Source organism: Nomascus leucogenys, chromosome 12 (assembly GCF_006542625.1).
Source record: "Nomascus leucogenys isolate Asia chromosome 12, Asia_NLE_v1, whole genome shotgun sequence".
Lineage (NCBI taxonomy): Eukaryota > Metazoa > Chordata > Mammalia > Primates > Hylobatidae > Nomascus > Nomascus leucogenys.
This window is the reverse complement of record NC_044392.1, coordinates 74799329-74818359: the sequence shown is the minus strand read 5'-3', so window position 1 is coordinate 74818359 and position 19031 is coordinate 74799329. Positions and strand designations below refer to the sequence as shown.

Genomic DNA, 19031 nt, shown 5'->3' with positions numbered 1-19031 from the left:
TTATGGTACATACATAGCATGAAACTAAGATAACAAAGAATAGACAAAAATACATGTCAGCTGTATGATAACATACAAGTGACACTCCCATCTACCCATGCTAAAAAATTACATAATACTGTGGGAAAAAAAGTCTTAAAAACTACATATTTTAATAAGAAACAAATTCAATAAAGAATGATAATACTGAGAACCAAGGCATTCAGAGATTTCAAGTCATGCTTTTTTTCAGTTGATTCAAAATTTTGTCAACCAAGTTTTCGAAAGTTTGTTCAGAACCAACATTACCCATAAATGTCACACATTTATTATTTCATACATTTACTTTCTTCCCCGTAAAAGACCTTTGACAAACATCTAAAATGGAGGACATTTCTTAAAGCTGATAAATCTCAAACTGCTTTAGTTTTAAGCATTCTTTCTTGAATAGACCAGTGTTATATGAATCCTATTCATCAAATTATAGAATTTCAACATTGGAAAAGATTTTTAAGATATCCATTCATATAAATAACAACTGAAATTTATTAATAACAATCTCTCTACATTACTTTTTTCTGCAGCCAGAAAGCAAGGTTTTTCAGTTTTGTGCCTAACACTTTTTACCTCAGATTTGCCATTTCTTCCATGCATACTGGAATATCTTGCAGTTTGTTGTTGCTGAGAACAAGAGTACCCAGATTTTTCATATTGCTGATTGTTTCAGGCAAGCATGTTATTTCATTTCGTTGCAGCCATAACGTATGTAGATTTTGCATTCTGAAAAATTAAGGTTTCTACAATTAATTACATATAATATGAAAACATTGGTTTTGGAGTTTTAACAAATAATTTTAAGAAGTAGGGGTTTTATCATGTTGCCCAGGATGGTCCCGAACTCCTGAGCTCAGGCTATCCTCCCCCCTCAGCCTCCTAAAGTGCTGGGTTTACAGGTGTGAGCCACTGCACCCAGCCTTTGGTTCTTATATTAAAAATCAAATGTTGTCTTTTACAACATCTTTAACCAGTATACTTACTGAGTTAACTGACATCACATTACCTGGTTATTAGAGAAACCACATCAGGAAGTTCATCTCTACAGTACAACTCTCATATCATATGGCAATAGAAATGAAATCAAATCAACATATTCTAGAATTCTTTCACTATTCTCATAGGATTTCTTGAAGAACTACTGTAAATGTTACCTAATCTGAGTTAGAGTCTTAAGAGAACAATCAAATGATGAATATGCCCATTTATATAGCAAAGCAGTATGCATAATGTGTAACATCATGGACTCTGGGGCCAGGCTGCCTAGGTTCAAATCCTAGCTTGCCCACTTACTAACTTGAGCAAATTAGCTAACATCTCTGTCATTAGTTTCTTCATCCACTTGTAAAGTGCATAGAAGTGCTTGGCATATACTGAGCAAGGTAGTTATTGTGGCATATTCTTGTTAATTTCTCAAAGTCAGACACTTTAGGCCAGGCGTGGTGGCTCATGCATGTAATCCCAGAACTTTGGGAGGCTGAGGTAGGTGGAGCACTTGAAAAAAGCCAGTTTTTTCTTCTTCCCAAACCCTTTTACTTACTTGGAACAAATGAAAATATTCTGTTAAAACAGTGTATTTCAAACTAGTTGGACCTATTATGACTGATTATGCTTGAGATCCCATTTGTCTTGCTTATTTTTCATAAGAGGTTTCAAGACTTTTATCATTAGCATAAAGAGTTATTTCTTTTACCTTTCTATAGTATCAGGAAGTTGTTCGAGTTTGTTGCTTCCCATGTCCAGCCACTCAAGGGCAGGCATGTTCAACACAGCAAGAGGGATTGTAGTAAAGTGGTTCATACTCAGATCAAGGTGAGTAAGTTTTAGCAGATTGCTGAGCTGAAGAAGAAAGCAAGGTTTTTCAAAATAAATGTCCACAATGTAAACTACTTAAAAGACTCACATTGGTAAAGGAGATATTTCACATCCAGGAATGTTAACATTTTACTTGGGCTTTATTTAGTCATAGTAGTCCGCAACAAATTAAAAATAAGTATAAAGCTAAATAACCTCCAGGGAAGTGGAAAGCTCTCATAGAAAGTTCATCTATTCAAAGAAAATTTATCTTTCATAATAACCAGGTTCCAGGGTTTATAGAATGTGCCTGGCAAAACCTTTTTTTCGCTGAGAGTAAACACCCATTATCATGTTTTCCTTTGATCCAGTAGTTGAGAATTGTATGGGAAAACTCTACATTTAACTTCCAAATAATAGTGGTGGAGGAAAGGGGTAGCTCATGCCTTTAATCCTAGCATTTTGGTAGGCAATTTGGTAGTTAGGAGGATCACTTCAGTCCAGGAGTTTGAGACCAGCCTGGGCAACATAGTGAGACCCTGTCTCTACAAAATAATTTAAAAATTAGCCGGGCATGGTGGCACAAGCCTGTGGTCCCAGCTACTTAGGAGGCTGAAGTGGGAGAATTGCTTGGTCCCAGGAGGTTGAGGCTGCAGTAAGCCAGAATCACACCACTGTACTCCAACCTGGGCAAAAGTGTGAGACTCTGTCTCAAAAAAAGAGTGGTTAATAGACTGTACAAAATCACATAGCTTTTATAATGATGGAGCCAACCCAGAAACAAAAACATGAGTTAGAAATAAAATATTTATTGGCCTTCTTGTATGTGTAAGAAATTATCCATATGATTATCATTTTTATTGTATGCAAAGTGATATGGTTTGGCTGTGTCCCCACCCAAATTTCATCTTGAATTGTAACTCCCGTAATTCCCATGTGTTGTGGGAGGGACCTGGTGGGAGACAATTGAATCATGGGGATGGTTTCCCCCATGCTGTTCTCATGGTAGTGAATAAGCCTCATGAGATCTGATGGTTTTATAAGGGGTTTCCCTTTGCACTTGGTTCTCATTCTCTCTTGCCACCATGTAAGACGTGCCTTTCACCTTCTGCCATGATTGTGAGGTCTCCCTAGCCACGTGAAACTGAGTCCATTAAACCTCTTTTTCTTTATTAATTACCCAGTTTTGAGTATGTCTTTATCAGCAGCGTGAGAACAGACTAATACACAAGGGTATACATTTCATTAAATTGAACTATTAGAAAATATAATGTATATGTATACGCTATGTTTTATTTGCAGGAGCAACAATTGTTGGTGACAAGTTTGCTGGTTTGGAAGAAAAGTCTGATATACTAATTAAGATAAAGTGGGAGATGGGAATAGTCTATTTTATTTTATTATTTTTCTTAACTTTTATCTTGTAAAGTCATTGTTTTCAAAGCCAAAGCACCATGGAAACTTCTTCACTGATTCTAAGAGCATTAAATATTTTCAAAAAGTAATACAAATGTCTTTAGTTTTATATGATCAATTTGGTTTGACTAATAACAAGACATCATACCAAATCAAAGTTTGGAGTTATTCCAGTCCCATTGCTATCACCACATTGTCTGTGCTTTATGATACCCATTTATTAATTCAAAAAGCATTTAAGTAATCACTACAACCTAGGCTCTGTCCTCAATTCTGAGACTATAATACAGCTCTCATCCTGGCCTTCAAGGAGATCACAGTTTAACAAATGATGTCAGTACTGTGATAATAATAGAAGTATCTTTTACACTAAATCTTTCTCCAATTAAAAACCTGTATTATAGATCCCTGTGGCGATTCCTCAGGGATCTAGAACTAGAAATACCATTTGACCCAGCCATCCCATTACTGGGTATATACCCAAAGGACTATAAATCATGCTGCTATAAAGACACATGCACACGTATGTTTATTGCGGCACTATTCACAATAGCAAAGACTTGGAACCAACCCAAATGTCCAACAATGATAGACTGGATTAAGAAAATGTGGCACATATACACCATGGAATACTATGCAGCCATAAAAAATGATGAGTTCGTGTCCTTTGTAGGGACATGGATGAAACTGGAAAACATCATTCTCAGTAAACTATCGCACGGACAAAAAACCAAACACTGCATGTTCTCACTCATAGGTGGGAATTGAACAATGAGAACTCATGGACACAGGAAGGGGAACATCACATTCCGGGGACTGTTGTGGGGTAGGGGGAGGGGGGAGGGACAGCATTAGGAGATATACCTAATGCTAAATGACGAGTTAATGGGTGCAGGAAATCAACATGGCACATGTATACATATGTAACAAACCTGCACATTGTGCACATGTACCCTAAAACCTAAAGTATAATAAAAAAAAAAAAAAAAAAGAAAGAAAAGGGGAGGGGAAGGGCACATGCCTTCTCTTTAAGGACACTTCCCAGAAATTGAAAAAAGATAAATAAATAAATAAAAAATAAAAACCTGTATTATACTTAAGGAAATGGTTTTCTCTAAATATTTTTTCTGAAATACATAGAATTTTCTCATTAGCTTTATTATTGTTAACAACCACACATTGAGAGGTCAACTACTGCAGATGGAAAATACAATCATAGGTATTTATATCTTTCTAACCTCTTGTGGAAGATCACATATATCTCTGTTAACAGCCAGTTCTAGTTTCTCCAAGCTGGCACAATTACTTAGTTCCTTGGGGACAGTCTTGATTTTGTTGTAGCTGAGAATCAGTTCCTGAAGTCTAGTAAGCAGTCCTACAAAAAATAATATATGACAGAGAGGAGTTGGATATAAAATAATCTTTATAGTTTTTAAGGTATTACAGCATATCTTTTTTTTTTTTTTTTTTTTTTTTGAGACGGAATCTCGCTCTTTTGCCCAGGCTGGAGTGCAGTGACGCTATCTCGGCTCACTGCAAGCTCCGCCTCCCAGGTTCACACCATTTTCCTGCCTCAGCTTCCCGCGTAGCTGGGACTACAGGCGCCCGCCACCGCGCCCGGCTGATTTTTTGTATTTTTAATAGAGACGGGGTTTCACCGTGTTAGCCAGGATGGTCTCGATCTCCTGACCTCGTGATCCGCCCGCCTCGGCCTCCCAAAGTGTTGGGATTACAGGCGTGAGCCACCGCGCCCGGCCTACAGCGTAACTTCCTTGCCAGTTTTGTATTGGCAAATTCGGAGTTCTTAGTGTCTTCCCTTTTCCCAGGCTGTGTCCTGTCCCTTCTTCAAACAAGGGACAAGTTTATCCGTGCAATAGGAAAAAAAAAAATCCAAAACTATTTTCATTTTCTTTTATCTACACAAAATCCTCAGCAATTTTCTATTTGGATTTTTTTTCCCCATTTGAGGAATCTTCTTGTTTTGCTTTATTGCCTTCAACCTGTTGTTTCCTAAGAGGGATAGCTGAGCCGACAATATTGTTCCGAGAATCTACAGGATATTTCCAAAGAGGCTTTTCTCTCATTGAAATCTCATCTTGAATCACCTCAGTAAATCCAGAAACTTGAATCCTCTAGAAGCTTCAATTTAGATTAAATGTTTAAAATTTCTCAAGGTTGAGGGCTGTATAAAGAGGTCTTTATTCCATGTATCCAAAAAAAATCTTAATAAAAAGCACATCTTCAGGTGGATAGAATAGCACAGGAATAAAAGTAATCTTTCTTACCAATCCCTGGAGGTATCTCTGAAATTGTGTTTCGAGATAAATCTAACACAATGAGGTTCTGGAATCTTCCAATGAATTCAGGAATTTTCAGCAAACCAGTTCTATGAAGTTGCCATTCCTGTAGTTGATTGAGTTTCAGCAGAGAAGAAGGGAGGGTCTACAGTAAAAGAAATGATGGTCGTTGTATATTACTTAAATTGTTTTAGTATCACGCCACCCTGAAATGTGATATTTGACTTATACAAGCACTTTGGAATATTTGGAATTTGTTTTCCTTAATGGGTTACTTTTCCAAGTGCTTTGTGTGACTTCCGGGTTTTAAGATCTTTACTTTTTTTTTTTGGCTGTACCTTCAAACCCCAGTCATGATAGAATAAACAAAAATATTTTGATCAATAATGTACACACATCCAGTATGTCCTGATGATTCTGTTACGCAGTATTAGGCTTTCCTAAAGTACATATATATTATTGAAAATGAGACAATCCAAAAAAATAATTTCAATCAATAATTCAAACTGCTTTTCCACTTCTGTTTTGAAATATATGAATATTTTAAAAGATTTATTTTTAATTTGAGAATTCTAAGAGTTTCAACTATTCTGAACTCTGTGCCTTTTCCCTTTCAGCCTAAAATAGCCAGTAGAGAATATAAAGGAGCTAACTCTAAACACTGACATAAAACATAAAAATAAACACTGACCCAAGGGTTAGAAGCTCTTATAAAAATTAGAGTATGCCTAATATAATTAACCAACTGTGAGTTTGTGTGTAAAGGGAAGAAAGAATATGAGTTAGGTGGTAGACCCACTGAAAATACTAATTTTTTAAAGTTTTACCTGAGCATTTCTTTGGAAAAGCAATATTCTTTTTATTAGGCAGATGGTTATCTTTTTTATGGGAAATGAGAGGTTGCTATAAGAAGGATTAATAGGAGAAATATCACAAATGATTTAGGTTTAGGCAGGGTTGAAGCAAACTGAACTTTTGCAAAATAATTATGAAGTTGTTTCTTTTCAGTTGCTCATGTTGCTCAAATTCATTTGGTGTATTATTAAAATTAGTTTCTAACTATTCTAGTCTTAATTACACAGTCTCAGAATCATTCTCTCAATTGACTCACAAAATGCAAAATGTGGAAAATCAAATATTCTATAAAAGCTTACCTTCCATTCCTCTTTTTCTATCTTCAAAATGACTCTTCCATCTTCCCTGGTGACCTTTTCTCTTAGCTTGGTTAAGCTTACTCGTTCTTCCCAGATCCGCACTAGCCTAGGAAACCAGGAAATCATTTTAGTTTGTAGACAATTACATAAGTGGCATTCACTTTATATATATATATATATATATTTTTTTTTTTTTTTTTTTGAGATAGAGTTTTGCTCTTTTGCCCAGGCTGGAGTGCAGTGGCCCGATCTTGGCCCACTGCAACCTCTGCCTTCCAGTTTCAAGCGATTCTCCTGCCTCAGACTCCCAAGTAGCCAGGATTACAGGTGTCCGCCACCACACCCAGCTAATTTTTTGTATTTTTAGTAGAGATGGGTTTTCACCATGTTGGCCAGGCTGGTCTTGAACTCTTGACCTTGTGATCCACCAGCCTCGGCCTCCTAAAGTGTTGGGATTACACATGTAAGCCACCACGCCCAACCACTTTTATATATATATTTTTAAATGACCAATCAAAAACAACCATTTGACTATTGGTACCTGGAAATCAGACAATAACTTATTTTGCAAGAATTATAAATATGATTAGTACCACAAATGCCCTATTTTTAAATTTTTTTAAAGTATCATAACTCTCTATAGATTTTATTAATAATAACTTTTTTGAGGTCTGATAAACATACTATAAAAATTACTTTTTAAAGTACACAATTCAGTAAATTTTGGTATATTCACAGAGTTGTGCAACTATCATCACTATCTAATACCAAAGCATTTTATCACTGAAAAGGAAACTCCATACCCATTAGCAGTCACTCTCCATTCTTCCCTCTCATACCTCTTGGTAATCACTAATCTACTTTTTGTATATGGATTTTCCTATCCTGACCACTTTATTTAAATGTGATCATACAATATGTAGCCTTTGTGTCTGCTTCTTTCACTTAGCATTGTTTTTTTCAAAGTTCATCCATGCTGTAGCACGTATTAGTACTTCATTCCTTTTTGTGGCAGAATGATTCCACTGTATGAATCTACCACATTTTGTTTACCAATTCATCAACTGATGGACATTGGGTTAATTCCACTATTGGCTATTTGGAATAATGCTGCTATAAATATTGATGTACAAATTTTTGTGTGACCATGTTTTCATTTTTCTTGGGTATATTCCTAGGAGTAGAATTGCTGAGTCATACGGTAACTTTATGTTTAACATTTTTCTTTTTTTGAGACAAAGTCTCGCTCTGTCATCCAGGCAGGAGTGCAGTGGCACCATCACAGCTCACTGCAGCTTCAACCTCCCAGGCACAGGTGATCCTCCCACTTCAGCTTCCTGAGTAGCTGGGACTACAGGCATGCTCCACCATGCCCAGCTAATTTTTGATTGTTTGTGGAGACAGGGTTTTGCCATGTTGCCCAGGCTGGTCTCAAACTCCTAAACTCAAGCAACCCGCCTGCCTTGGCCACCCAAAGTGCTGGGATTACAGGCGTGAACCACCGTGCCTGGCTATGTTTAACATTTTCAGAAACTGCCAAGCTGTTTCCAAAATGGCTGCACCATTTTACATTCCCACCAGTGGCATATCAAAGTTCTGATTTCTTCACATCCTCACCAATATTTGCTATTGTCCCTCTTTTTTATTATAGCCATCTAGTGGGTGCGAATGGTATCTGATTGTGGGTTTGATTTGCATTTTCCTCGTGAGTTATCTACGGATATTTAATAGACTTTGTAATGGCTTGCAAAGAATACAGTTCAACTTCAGAATTCAATTTCATCTTACTATGTTAATTTTATCTAGTCTTTACTTTTTACATATAAAAATGTATAAAATCTTTGTCATTCTGAAGCACATTCCTATTGATTTTTGATCTATTGCAAACATAAGAATGATCTCAAACTAGAAAAATGCAAACTAGAAACTGGAAAACCGGCCAGGCACAGTGGCTCACGCCTGTAATCCCAGCACTTTTGGAATGCTGCGGCGAGTGGAGTTCGAGACCATCCTGGCCAACATGATGAAACCCCATCTCCACTAAACATACAAAAATTAGCCGGGTGTGGTGATGCGTGCCTGTAGTCCCAGCTACTAGGAAGGATAAGGCAGGAGAATTGCTTGAACCTGGGATGCAAAGGTTGCAGTGAGCCAAGATTGCACCACTTTACTCCAGCCTGGGTGACAGAGCGAGACTCTGTCTCAAAAAAAAAAAAAAAAAGAAACTGGAAAACCTTTTGCAAAAAGCTATTTCTATCCCAGAAAATTATTCACTCATGAAAAAGTGAGTAAGTTTAGAACTGAAAATTTTGAAATTTTAGCCTGTTAAAAGGATACATAATAAATATAAGCAGTCCTCAAGGCATGAAGTTTAACTAATTTGAATATTTGTTTGCCAGAAATCTCTTGACATTGTGAGAGTTAATACATATTTTTAGCAGTTTTGCATATTAACTGATCTTCAGTAAGGATTTTATTTTAATGAACAGAAAGCCAAAAGTAAACAAAGTGTTGAATTTGCTGTCTTTAAGTATTTGGGTTTGTAAAATACTTCTCTTAGTATCTGTGTATTTTAATCTATCACTTGCCTAAAATTTAATCTGCTAACAGGTGCCCTGTGGCAGTAGGATATGTGTGGCCCTCTGATCTAAACAGCTAAGCTTCCCATAGATGTGGATAACTAAGAAAAAATGTATAATGTCAGCTATTCCATTATATCACTTATTATAAAAATAGAACTATTCAAACAATGGGCTTAATGGTTATTAATTATTACTAAGAAAGAAATGAAATTCAGAGCAAGATTTAGTAACAAGTAAATTGGGAATCTTATTCCTTGACCTTTAACTTAAGGAATTAATCCAGTAACCATTATAGCCAAGTACTAGGCATTGGAGATACAAAATCTCTGTCCTTACTGAGTTTACGGTCAGGCTATTATTAGAAAAATCTATTTCCATCTCTGTAATGATCACTAAATTCTTTCTGGCTCTGTATTTTTATGATCTAAGTCCAGAGTATACCATTTATTAATTTGGTTACCTTGAGCAAGACATCCCCCATCTGTGGGCCTTACCTATAAAATGTGAGGTTATAATTAAATGATATCTATGTATTTTCCAGCTCAAATATTCTATAATTCCTATACAGCTTTTTCTTAAAAAAATAAAATTTGAGAAAGGCTGTCTGTATGTTGCCCAGTCTGGTCTCGAACTCCTGAGCTCGAGCAATCCTCCCGCCTCAGCCTCCCAAAGCACTGGGATTACAGGTGTGAAACTGCTTATTTTAATCTTGATATTCTTTCACATCTCTAATCGAAATTTTATAACTCTTCTAAAACCCTTTTGAGGCCGGGCGTAGTGGCTCGCACTTGTAATTCCAACACTTTGTGAGGCCAAAGCAGGTGGATCACTTGAGGTTAGGAATTTGAGACCAGCCTGGCCAACATGGTAAAACCCCATCTCCACTAAATATACAAAAATTAGCTGGGCATGATGGTGTCGGCCTGTAATCCCACCTACTCGGGAGGCTGAGGCAGGAAAATCACTTGAAACCAGGAGGCAGAGGTTGCAATGAGCTAAGATTGCGCCAATACACTCCAGCCTAGATGACAGAGTGAGACTCTGTCTCTAAAAAAATAAAATTTGATTCTACAAATTTTATCATAGAATAAGGCCTTTTTCCGATATTGCCACACCAACCGTTACCTAAGTACTTGATTTTTTCAAGGAGCTTGGCATCAAAAGGGAGAAAACACAATTTCTGTTTAAACTGTAGGCTTTTATTTTCTTTCATTTTTTAGCTAAAGCTTTAGCCACTTTTAGCTGAAAGAAGAAGCATTAGATTACATTCTTACCCTTCTTACCCCTTGCCTGTGTACTGACCACTTTCAAATCTGCTTCTTTTGTCTACTTCCTTGCCACTCAGTGTGATTTGCAGAATAGCAGCATCATTGTCTCCTGGGAGGTCGTTAGAAATCCAGACTCTTGGTCCTACCCCAGACTTACTAACCCCTAAGCTATTTTAATAAGATCCCTATGGGATTTCTACACAGAGAAGTTTGAGAAACACTGCTCTATTTCAGAGCAGCGTAAGAAAGTAAGGACATTTCTTTGGGTTACCTTTGGTCAGTTTTAAATTTCTATGAATTTTCCAATTAGCCTTTTCTCTGGCAATCAGCTTCTCTGTCTCACTTTAAAAGGTCTCTCAGATTCTTACCATTTTGCATCAGTTATGGATGTTTATTTATTAATTTTTTTCTTTTTTTTTTTTATGAGACAGTGTCTTGCTCTGACACCCAGGCTGGAGTGCAGTGGGTGTGATTGTAACTTACTGCAGCCTTGACCTCCAAGGCAAAATCGATCCTCCCGCCTCACCCCTCTGCCTCCCAAGTAACGGGGACTACAGGTGCATGCCAACATGCCCAGCTAACTTTTTGTTTTAGAGATAGGGTCTCGCTAGTTGCCCAGTCTGGTCTCAAACTCATTGGGCTCAAGAGATCCTCCTACCTCAGCCTGCCAAAGTGCTGGGATTGCAGGCACAAGCCAGCATACCTGGAAAATTATTTATTTAGTCATATTACAGGTTTTAAACCTAAACTTTGATCTCTATATAATTTACTTTTAAAGTAGTTTATACTTAATTTTAACCACAATCCAAGCTTTATAATACTGTACTATGATTTTACAATGCAATTGTTTTAAGATTAAGGGAAAGGTGCTTTGAAAAACTACATTACACAAATTCCATGTAATGTTTCTAAAAGTAGAAGCTGATTTTGGTCTAACTTAACTTTTGGAAATTACATTTTGCTAACAGAGAATCCTCCTCCCTAACCATAAAATAGATGATGCCAAAAAAGAACAAGCAGTAAGTAAGGGCAAGACTGCACACTCATTATTCCTATATAGAGAACTTCTGAAATTTCTGAAATTAAGTGATTCTTAATTAATGACAAAGATCCCTTTTATCAAAACTTTAGTCAGGCTCCACATCCTCTGCTTGACCAGGCTTGACCTTGGGCTTCCCTCTCTATCCTGGCAGAATCCACTTTGAACACGAATCTTGCTATGTCTGCACATTTACTAAAAACTAAGTGGGAAAAATTATTCCTCCCTGTCAAAATCTTTTGTTTTTACAGATATTTAGCAACACAAATCATTGCTTATCAGTAGCTTCTTGCCCCCCACCCTTGTTTACTGGAAGAACACCAATTGCTTCCAAGTCCAAGTGTTTACCAAGTAATCCAGGTGATATGGTTTGGTTATGTCCCCACCCAAATCTCATCTTGAATTGTGGCTTCCATAATTCCCACGTGTTGTGGGAGGGTCCCAGTGGGAGATAATTGAATCACCGGGGCAGTTTCCCTTATACTGTTCTCATTCTCTCTCCCAAGATCTCAAGATCTGATGGTTTTATAAGAGGTTTCCCCTTTCTTTTTTTTTTTTTTTGAGATGGAGTTTCACTCTTGTTGTCCAGGCTGGAGTGCAATGGTGCAACCTTGGCTCACTGCAACCTCTGCCTCCCAGGTTCAAGCAATTCTCCTGCCTCAGGCTCCCAAGTAGCTGGGATTACAGGCACGCACCACCACTCCCAACTAATTTTTTGTATTTAGTAGAGATGGAGTTTCACCATGTTGGTCGGGCTCATCTCAAACTCCTGACCTCAGGTGATCCAGCCACCTCAGCCTCCCAAAGTGCTGGGATTACAGGTGTGAGCCACCATGTCTGGCTAAGGATTCCCCTTTCATTTGGTTCCCATTCTCTCTTTGCTCACTGCCATGTAAGATGTCCCTTTGCTCTTCCTTTGTATTCCACCATGATTGTGAGGCCTCCCTAGCCATGTGGAACTGTGAGTCAATTAAACCTCTTTTCTTTATAAATTACCCAGTCTCAGGTATGTCTTTATCAGCAGTGTGAAAATGGACTAAAATAGTAAATTGGTACCGATAGAGTGTGGCACTGCTGTAAAGATACCCAAAAATGTGGAAGTGACTTTGGAACTGGGTAACAGGCAGAGGTTGGAACAGCTGGATGGCTCAGAAGAAGAAAAGAAAATGTGAGAAAGTTTGGAACTTCCTAGAGACTTGTTCGATGGCTTTGACCAAAATGCTGATAATGATATGGACAATGAAATCCAGGCTGAGGTGATCACAGATGGAGATGAGGAAGTTGTTGGGAACTGGAGTAAAGTTCACTCTCGCTATGTTTTAGCAAAGAGAATGGCAGCATTTTGCCCCTGCCCTAGAGATCTGTGGAACTTTGAACTTGAAGAAGATGATTTAGGGTATCTGAAGGAAGACATTTCTAAGCAGCAAAGCATTCAAGAGGTGACTTGGGTGCTGTTAAAAGCATTCAGTTTTAAAAGGGAAACAGCATTAAAATTCAGAAAATTTGCAGCCTGAGGATGTGATAGAAATGAAAAACCCATTTTCTGAGGAGAAATTCAAGCTGGCTGCAGAAATTTGCATAAGTAGTGAGGAGCCAAATGTTAATCACCAAGACAATGGTTTTATAAGAGGTTTCCACTTTCACTTCGTTCTCATTCTCTCTTTGCCAGCTGCCATGTAAGATGTCCCTTTGCTCTTCCTTCATCTTCCACCATGAATGTGAGGCCTCCCCAGCCATGTGGAACTGTGAGTCAATTAAGCCTCTTTCCTTTATAAATTACCCAGTCTCAGGTATGTCTTTATCAGCAGCATGAAAACGGACTAATACACCAGGGATGTATCTTAATTTGTCTAAACCAATCAGTCTCATTCCCCTAGAAGGTAACTGGGTTAGATGTGTACAAATGATCCAATTCTGGCCAATGAGAAGTGAAGGAGAGGTTTGTTGGGGACCCTCTGTGAAAGATTTCCTTACTCTTAAAGAAGAAATAGAAAAAAATAGCTTCCACTTTTCTGAAAACATAATGATGATTGGCTGTGATGCCTGGAAGTGCATCAGTCATCTTATAACATTGAAGGAAGCTAATCCGAGGATCAGACTGACACAGGGATTAACAGTGGAAGGCGATAAAAAAAAAAAAAAGCTGACTTTTAAAAGATGTTGAGGCTTTGCATTGACTGTCTTCAGAACAGCCTCACTTCCCTATCGCTTAAACCATCTTTAGTTGAATTTTCTGTTATTTGCTAACTGACATTGGCAAATAACATTTGCTAATTTAATGTTTAGAAAGAGGCAATGGCCTGGCATGGTGGCTCATGCCTGTAATCCCAGCACTTTGGGAAGCCAAGGTGGGTGGATCACCTGAGGTCAGGAGTTCAAGACCAGCCTGGCCAACATGGCGAAACCCTGCCTCTACTAAGAATACAAAAATTAGCTGAGTGTGGTGGCATGCGCCTGTAATTCTAGCTACTTGGGAGGCTGAGGCAGGGAGAATCACTTGAATCTGGGAGGCGGAGGTTGCAGTGAGCTGAGATCATGCCATTGCACTCCAGCCTGGGCGACAGAGTGAGTCTCCATTTCAAAAATAATAATAATAATAATAATAATAATAATGATAGAGACAATGAATGAGAATTGTATGGAACTATAGGAATCTATGAGGAAAGGGACTATTTCTGCAGGATAAGTAGAATACTTTCTGGAGACATCCAATCAGGAAAGTAGGTAAGATAAAATGGAGGTAGGGGAAATGAGAGTCAAATAAATATAGCCCAGATCAAGGAATCAAGTGATCCAGCAGCTCTGGCTAGAACACATGGCTATTCAAATAAATGAGAATCTACCGTACCTTCTACTGCCAAATGTTGTTTTAGGTCCTAGGGCATATAATGCTGAACATACAATCCTGAAAATTAGACTATATGATACTAATCAAACTTTGATGAATGTTAAACAGAGTTCTGTGAGGGTATAAGATAGCTACTATTTTCACATTTGTATTTTTTTGTGACTCCTATCGCATAGACAAATTTAATTGAGTCAGCTGTTTTCTTTAAGTATATTTTGAGTTTTCAGTAAATAAAATTCTGTATCAAATTCAATAACAAGGCATTTAGAATGCTCTTTTTTATGGTGATGATAATATGAATTTTCACTAATTCAAAATAATAAATATGTTTTAGCATACTTGTGTTGAAATTCCTTCTCTCGCTTCAGGTCTTCATTGAGTTTCTTTATTCTTTTTTCCCAAACTTCCTTTACAGCATTGACAGCCCCAGTACAAACCACATTTTCTGTCATGATTTCTCCACATTGTCATAGAGTCACCAACTTCATTAGGTTTTGAATAGCTGAATCATAGATACCATTTCAGAAAGGACCTAAATGTACCAGAGAAAAAAAGCAATGTTTCAGACTGTTCATTGAGTACCATAGTGATCATAATAGCTAATATTTATAGAACACATTCCATGCTCCAAAAACTATTTTATATGCTTTACATGCCATATCATATTTAAAAATTCTCATAAAATACTATAATATAGGTACTTTTATTGACTAATGTATAGATGAGAAAATTAAGCTTTAAGGAAGATGGACAATTTTCTTGGGAGTCTCATATCTAATATATGATTCCTTTGTTACTATGTAATTCACAATAATGAAAAACTGCAACTAGTCTTCATGTCCAATTATAGGAAAATGGTTAAATAATGGAGATTTTTAAAAAGACTGGAATCTTGAGATATCAATCTAATCAGGACACCATAGGCACAAGTAGAAATTCAGTTAAGTGATAATATATTGGGATTGTTTCCTTTTGTGTAAAATAAATTGCAAATGGACGATGCGGTATTAAGGATTTTGACCTGAATCTCAGAAATGCAAGGAAAATACTCAATAATAGGAGAACGGTTATGTAAATTATGGTAGGTACATTTTATGGAATATCCTATGGCCTTAAAATAATCGTATTGATTTTTTACCAAATTAGCAATAATAAAAGAATTTGATTCACAATTATTTGAATTATTTCCTTTCAAATTCAGGAATACAAAGACATTCACAATCACTTCTATTCAACATTTAGGAAAACCATAAAGGAAGTAAAGTAAATAGAAAGTAATATAGTTGGAAAAGAAAGCAATAAAATTTGCAACCACATAGGGAAACAGACACTTTCCCTCATCAATGGTGGTATTATTATATTCTGTATGGAGAGAAACTTGGTAATATTTATTAAACTCACTAATGCTCATCCACACTTCTAGTAATTTATCCCTCAAATATTTTTGAAGTTATTTGCAGTGTTTTTCATAACAGCAAAATATTGTAAACAACCTAATATTTCATCAGTAAACTATAGTCTACCCATATCATGGGAAATTTATAGCTCAAAAAAAGGAAAAGTATCTTATATATTCATATGCCATGATCTCCAAAATATATAACTATCCCATAGTTTATCCATTCTAATGAATGTGAATATTTGGGTCCCAGAGCTTTGCTATTATAAGCAATAATGTTTCTAATATTAATGTTTTTATCTTCTTGGTGTTCCAGTGGAATTATTTCTACTGGGTACATATCTAGAATTAGAATTACTGTATCATAGTGTATGTAAATGTTCCAATTTATAAGACAGAGCCAAATTGTTTTCCAAATTGATTGTGCCCATTTATACTCTTACTACCACTGTATAAGTGTCCCCATTGATAACATCCATTACTGCATAAAGCCATATCCCAGGGTGGTCATAATTTGTACTTCCCTGATGATTAAGTGTTCCAAGTTAATATACAAAGGTTGTCCAGTTAAAGAAAAGACAAAATCCTGAGTGTTGTTTATGAGAGGCACACCTAAAAAATAAAGATAGAGAAAAGTGGACAGTACAAGAACAGGGAAAGATCCACTCCTAAGTATATACCCAACAGAAATGAAAACACATGTTCTCACAAAATCCTGTACATGAATGTTGATAGAAACAGTATTCATAATAGCTAAAAAGTGGCAACAACACAAATGGCCATCTACTGATGAATGGATAAACAAGATGTGGTATATCCATACAATGGAATGTTATTTGGCCATAAAAATGAATGAAGTATAGATACATGCCACAGTATAAATCAACTTTGAATAAAATTATGCTAAGTGAAAGAAGTCAGACACAAAAGACCACATATATGATCGCATTTATATGAAATGTCCAGAATAGGCAAATCTGTAGATTCAAAAAGTAGCTTCGTGGTACCCAGGGGATTTGTAGAGGGGGAAATAGGGAGTGACTGCTAACTGTATGGTTTTTTGAGTGATGAAAATGTTCTAGAATTAGTGATGATGATTGTACAACTCTTGAATAAAACTACTGAGCTGTACACTAAAAGAGAGAATTTATATATGAATTATATTTCAATTAATTTTTTCTTCCTTTTTTATATCTTTATTTCTTCCCTTTCTTCCTTCCTCCTTCCCTCCCTCCATCACTTTCTTCTTTCCTTCTTTGCTCTTTTGAGACAGGGTCTCACTCTATCACTCAGGCTTGAATATAGTGGCGGGATATGACTCACTGCAGCCTTGACCTCTGGGCTCAAGTGATCCTCCTGCCTCAGCCTCTCAGGTAGCTGGAAGTATAGGCATGTGCCACCACATCTGGCTAATCAATTAAATTTTTTGAGAACTGAGAAAGATGTACTATGCAAACACTAAGCAAAAGAAGGCTAGTATCAATATATTAATAGCAGACAAAATGGACTTTAGGCACAAATACTTTACAGATATAAAAGATCAATCATATCATAATAAAAGATTTAATCCACAAGAAATATAAAACAACTTTAACCTATATGCCTCTAATAACATGGCTTCCAAATATACAAAGGAAAATTGACAGAACTAAAGGGAAAAATCAAGGAATCCAGAACTGAAGTGGGATATTTTAACAATTCTTTTAGCAATTGGTTGCACAAGCAGTTTAAAACTTAGGAAGAATACTGAAAATTTGAACCGCACAATGAATAAACTTGCTTAAATGATAAAGAACTATATCCTACAATGACAGCATACATAATGCTTTAAAAACCACACGGAAGAGTCACAGAAAAAAAATCTCATATTGGGGTCATAGAGCAAGTCTCAGTCAATTTCAAGGGATTAAAGTAGCATGAAGTTTTTATTCTAATCAAAATATAAACTTGCTAGAAATCAATAATGAAAAGATACCTGGAAAAAAAGCCTATATTATTTCAGCTAAAGAAACACGCTTTTTTTTTTTCTTTCCTTCTTCTTTTTTTTTTTTTTTTTTTTTTTGAGTCATGGTCTTGTTCTGTCCCATAGGCTGGAGTGCAGAGGCGCAATCTCGACTCACTGCAGCCTCAAACTCCAGGACTTAAGTAATCCTCCTGCCTCAGCCTTCCAAGTAGCTGGGACTACAGATGTGTGCAACCATGCCTGGCTGTTTTTTTTTTTTTTTTTGTAAAGACAGGGGTCTTGCTATGTTGCCCGGGCTGGTCTCAAACTCCTGGGCTCAAAGGATCCTCCCACCTCAGCCTCCCAAAGTGCTGAGATTACAGGCGTGAGCTACTGTATCCATCCGTGAAACACACTTCTAAATAACCTGTAGTCAAAGAAGCTATCATCATGAAATTAGAAGGCATTTTGAACTGAATTAACAAAAATACCACAAATCAAAATGTATGGAATATAGGTAATGTAGTAGAGGGAAATTTCTAGCCTTAAGTATACATTTCAGACGAAATGAGGCTAAAAAATTTACATCCATCTCAAGAAGCTAGATAAAGCAAAACAAACACAAAGAAAACAGAAGAAAGGGAATATTATAGATAAACACATACATGTATACAATTTTAAAATGACACAATAGAATACAATAATAATAATCTAAAATCTCTCCACAAACAAAATGCTGGTCCCAGAGATGACTTCAATGGCAAATTCTACCAAGCATTTGAGGGGTAAAAATAACACTAATCATAGCATGAACTCTTCCTGAGAATAGAAAAGAAATACTCCCCAATTCAGATTATGAGATGAGCATATGCTTGATACCAAACCCTAAGAATGGTAATTCTAGAAAGAAAAATACAGACTAATCTCACTAACAAATATATTAATGGAGAAAAGTCCTAAACCATATACTGGCAAACCATATCTGGCAATATAGGAAAAAGAAAATACTGGCCAGGTGCAGTGGCTCATGCATGTAATTCCAGCACTTTGGGAGGCCGAGGCGGGCAGATCACTTGAGGTCAGGCGTTCAAGACCAGCCTGGACAACATGGTGAAACCCCGTCTCTACTAAAAAAATACGAAAAAGGCCAGGCATGGTGGCTCATGCCTGTAATCCTAGCACTTCGGGAGGCCAAAACTTGAAAAATCAATTATGTGTCTATATTCCAGCAGGAAATAGATATTAAATTCTTAAAAATA

At 36.8% G+C, this 19031-nt stretch overlaps 1 protein-coding gene across 3 annotated transcripts in view; it reads right to left on the bottom strand.

The window, feature by feature from the left end:
• Positions 1-19031, bottom strand: part of LRRC39 (leucine rich repeat containing 39) — a 30407-nt gene that overhangs the window by 5695 nt on the left and 5681 nt on the right. For 2 of the 3 annotated variants that reach the window (XM_030825003.1, XM_030825004.1), the window contains exons 1-6: positions 14771-14959; positions 6695-6800; positions 5529-5685; positions 4482-4618; positions 1727-1872; positions 607-759 (exon numbers count right to left, since the gene is read on the bottom strand). In XM_030825003.1, the coding sequence (XP_030680863.1) occupies positions 607-759; positions 1727-1872; positions 4482-4618; positions 5529-5685; positions 6695-6800; positions 14771-14883 (812 nt within the window). In that variant the 5' untranslated portion in view covers positions 14884-14959. Of the gene's footprint in view, positions 1-606; positions 760-1726; positions 1873-4481; positions 4619-5528; positions 5686-6694; positions 6801-14770; positions 14964-19031 lie in introns of those variants that run through there. The other variant, XM_003260112.4, reaches the window with a different exon arrangement.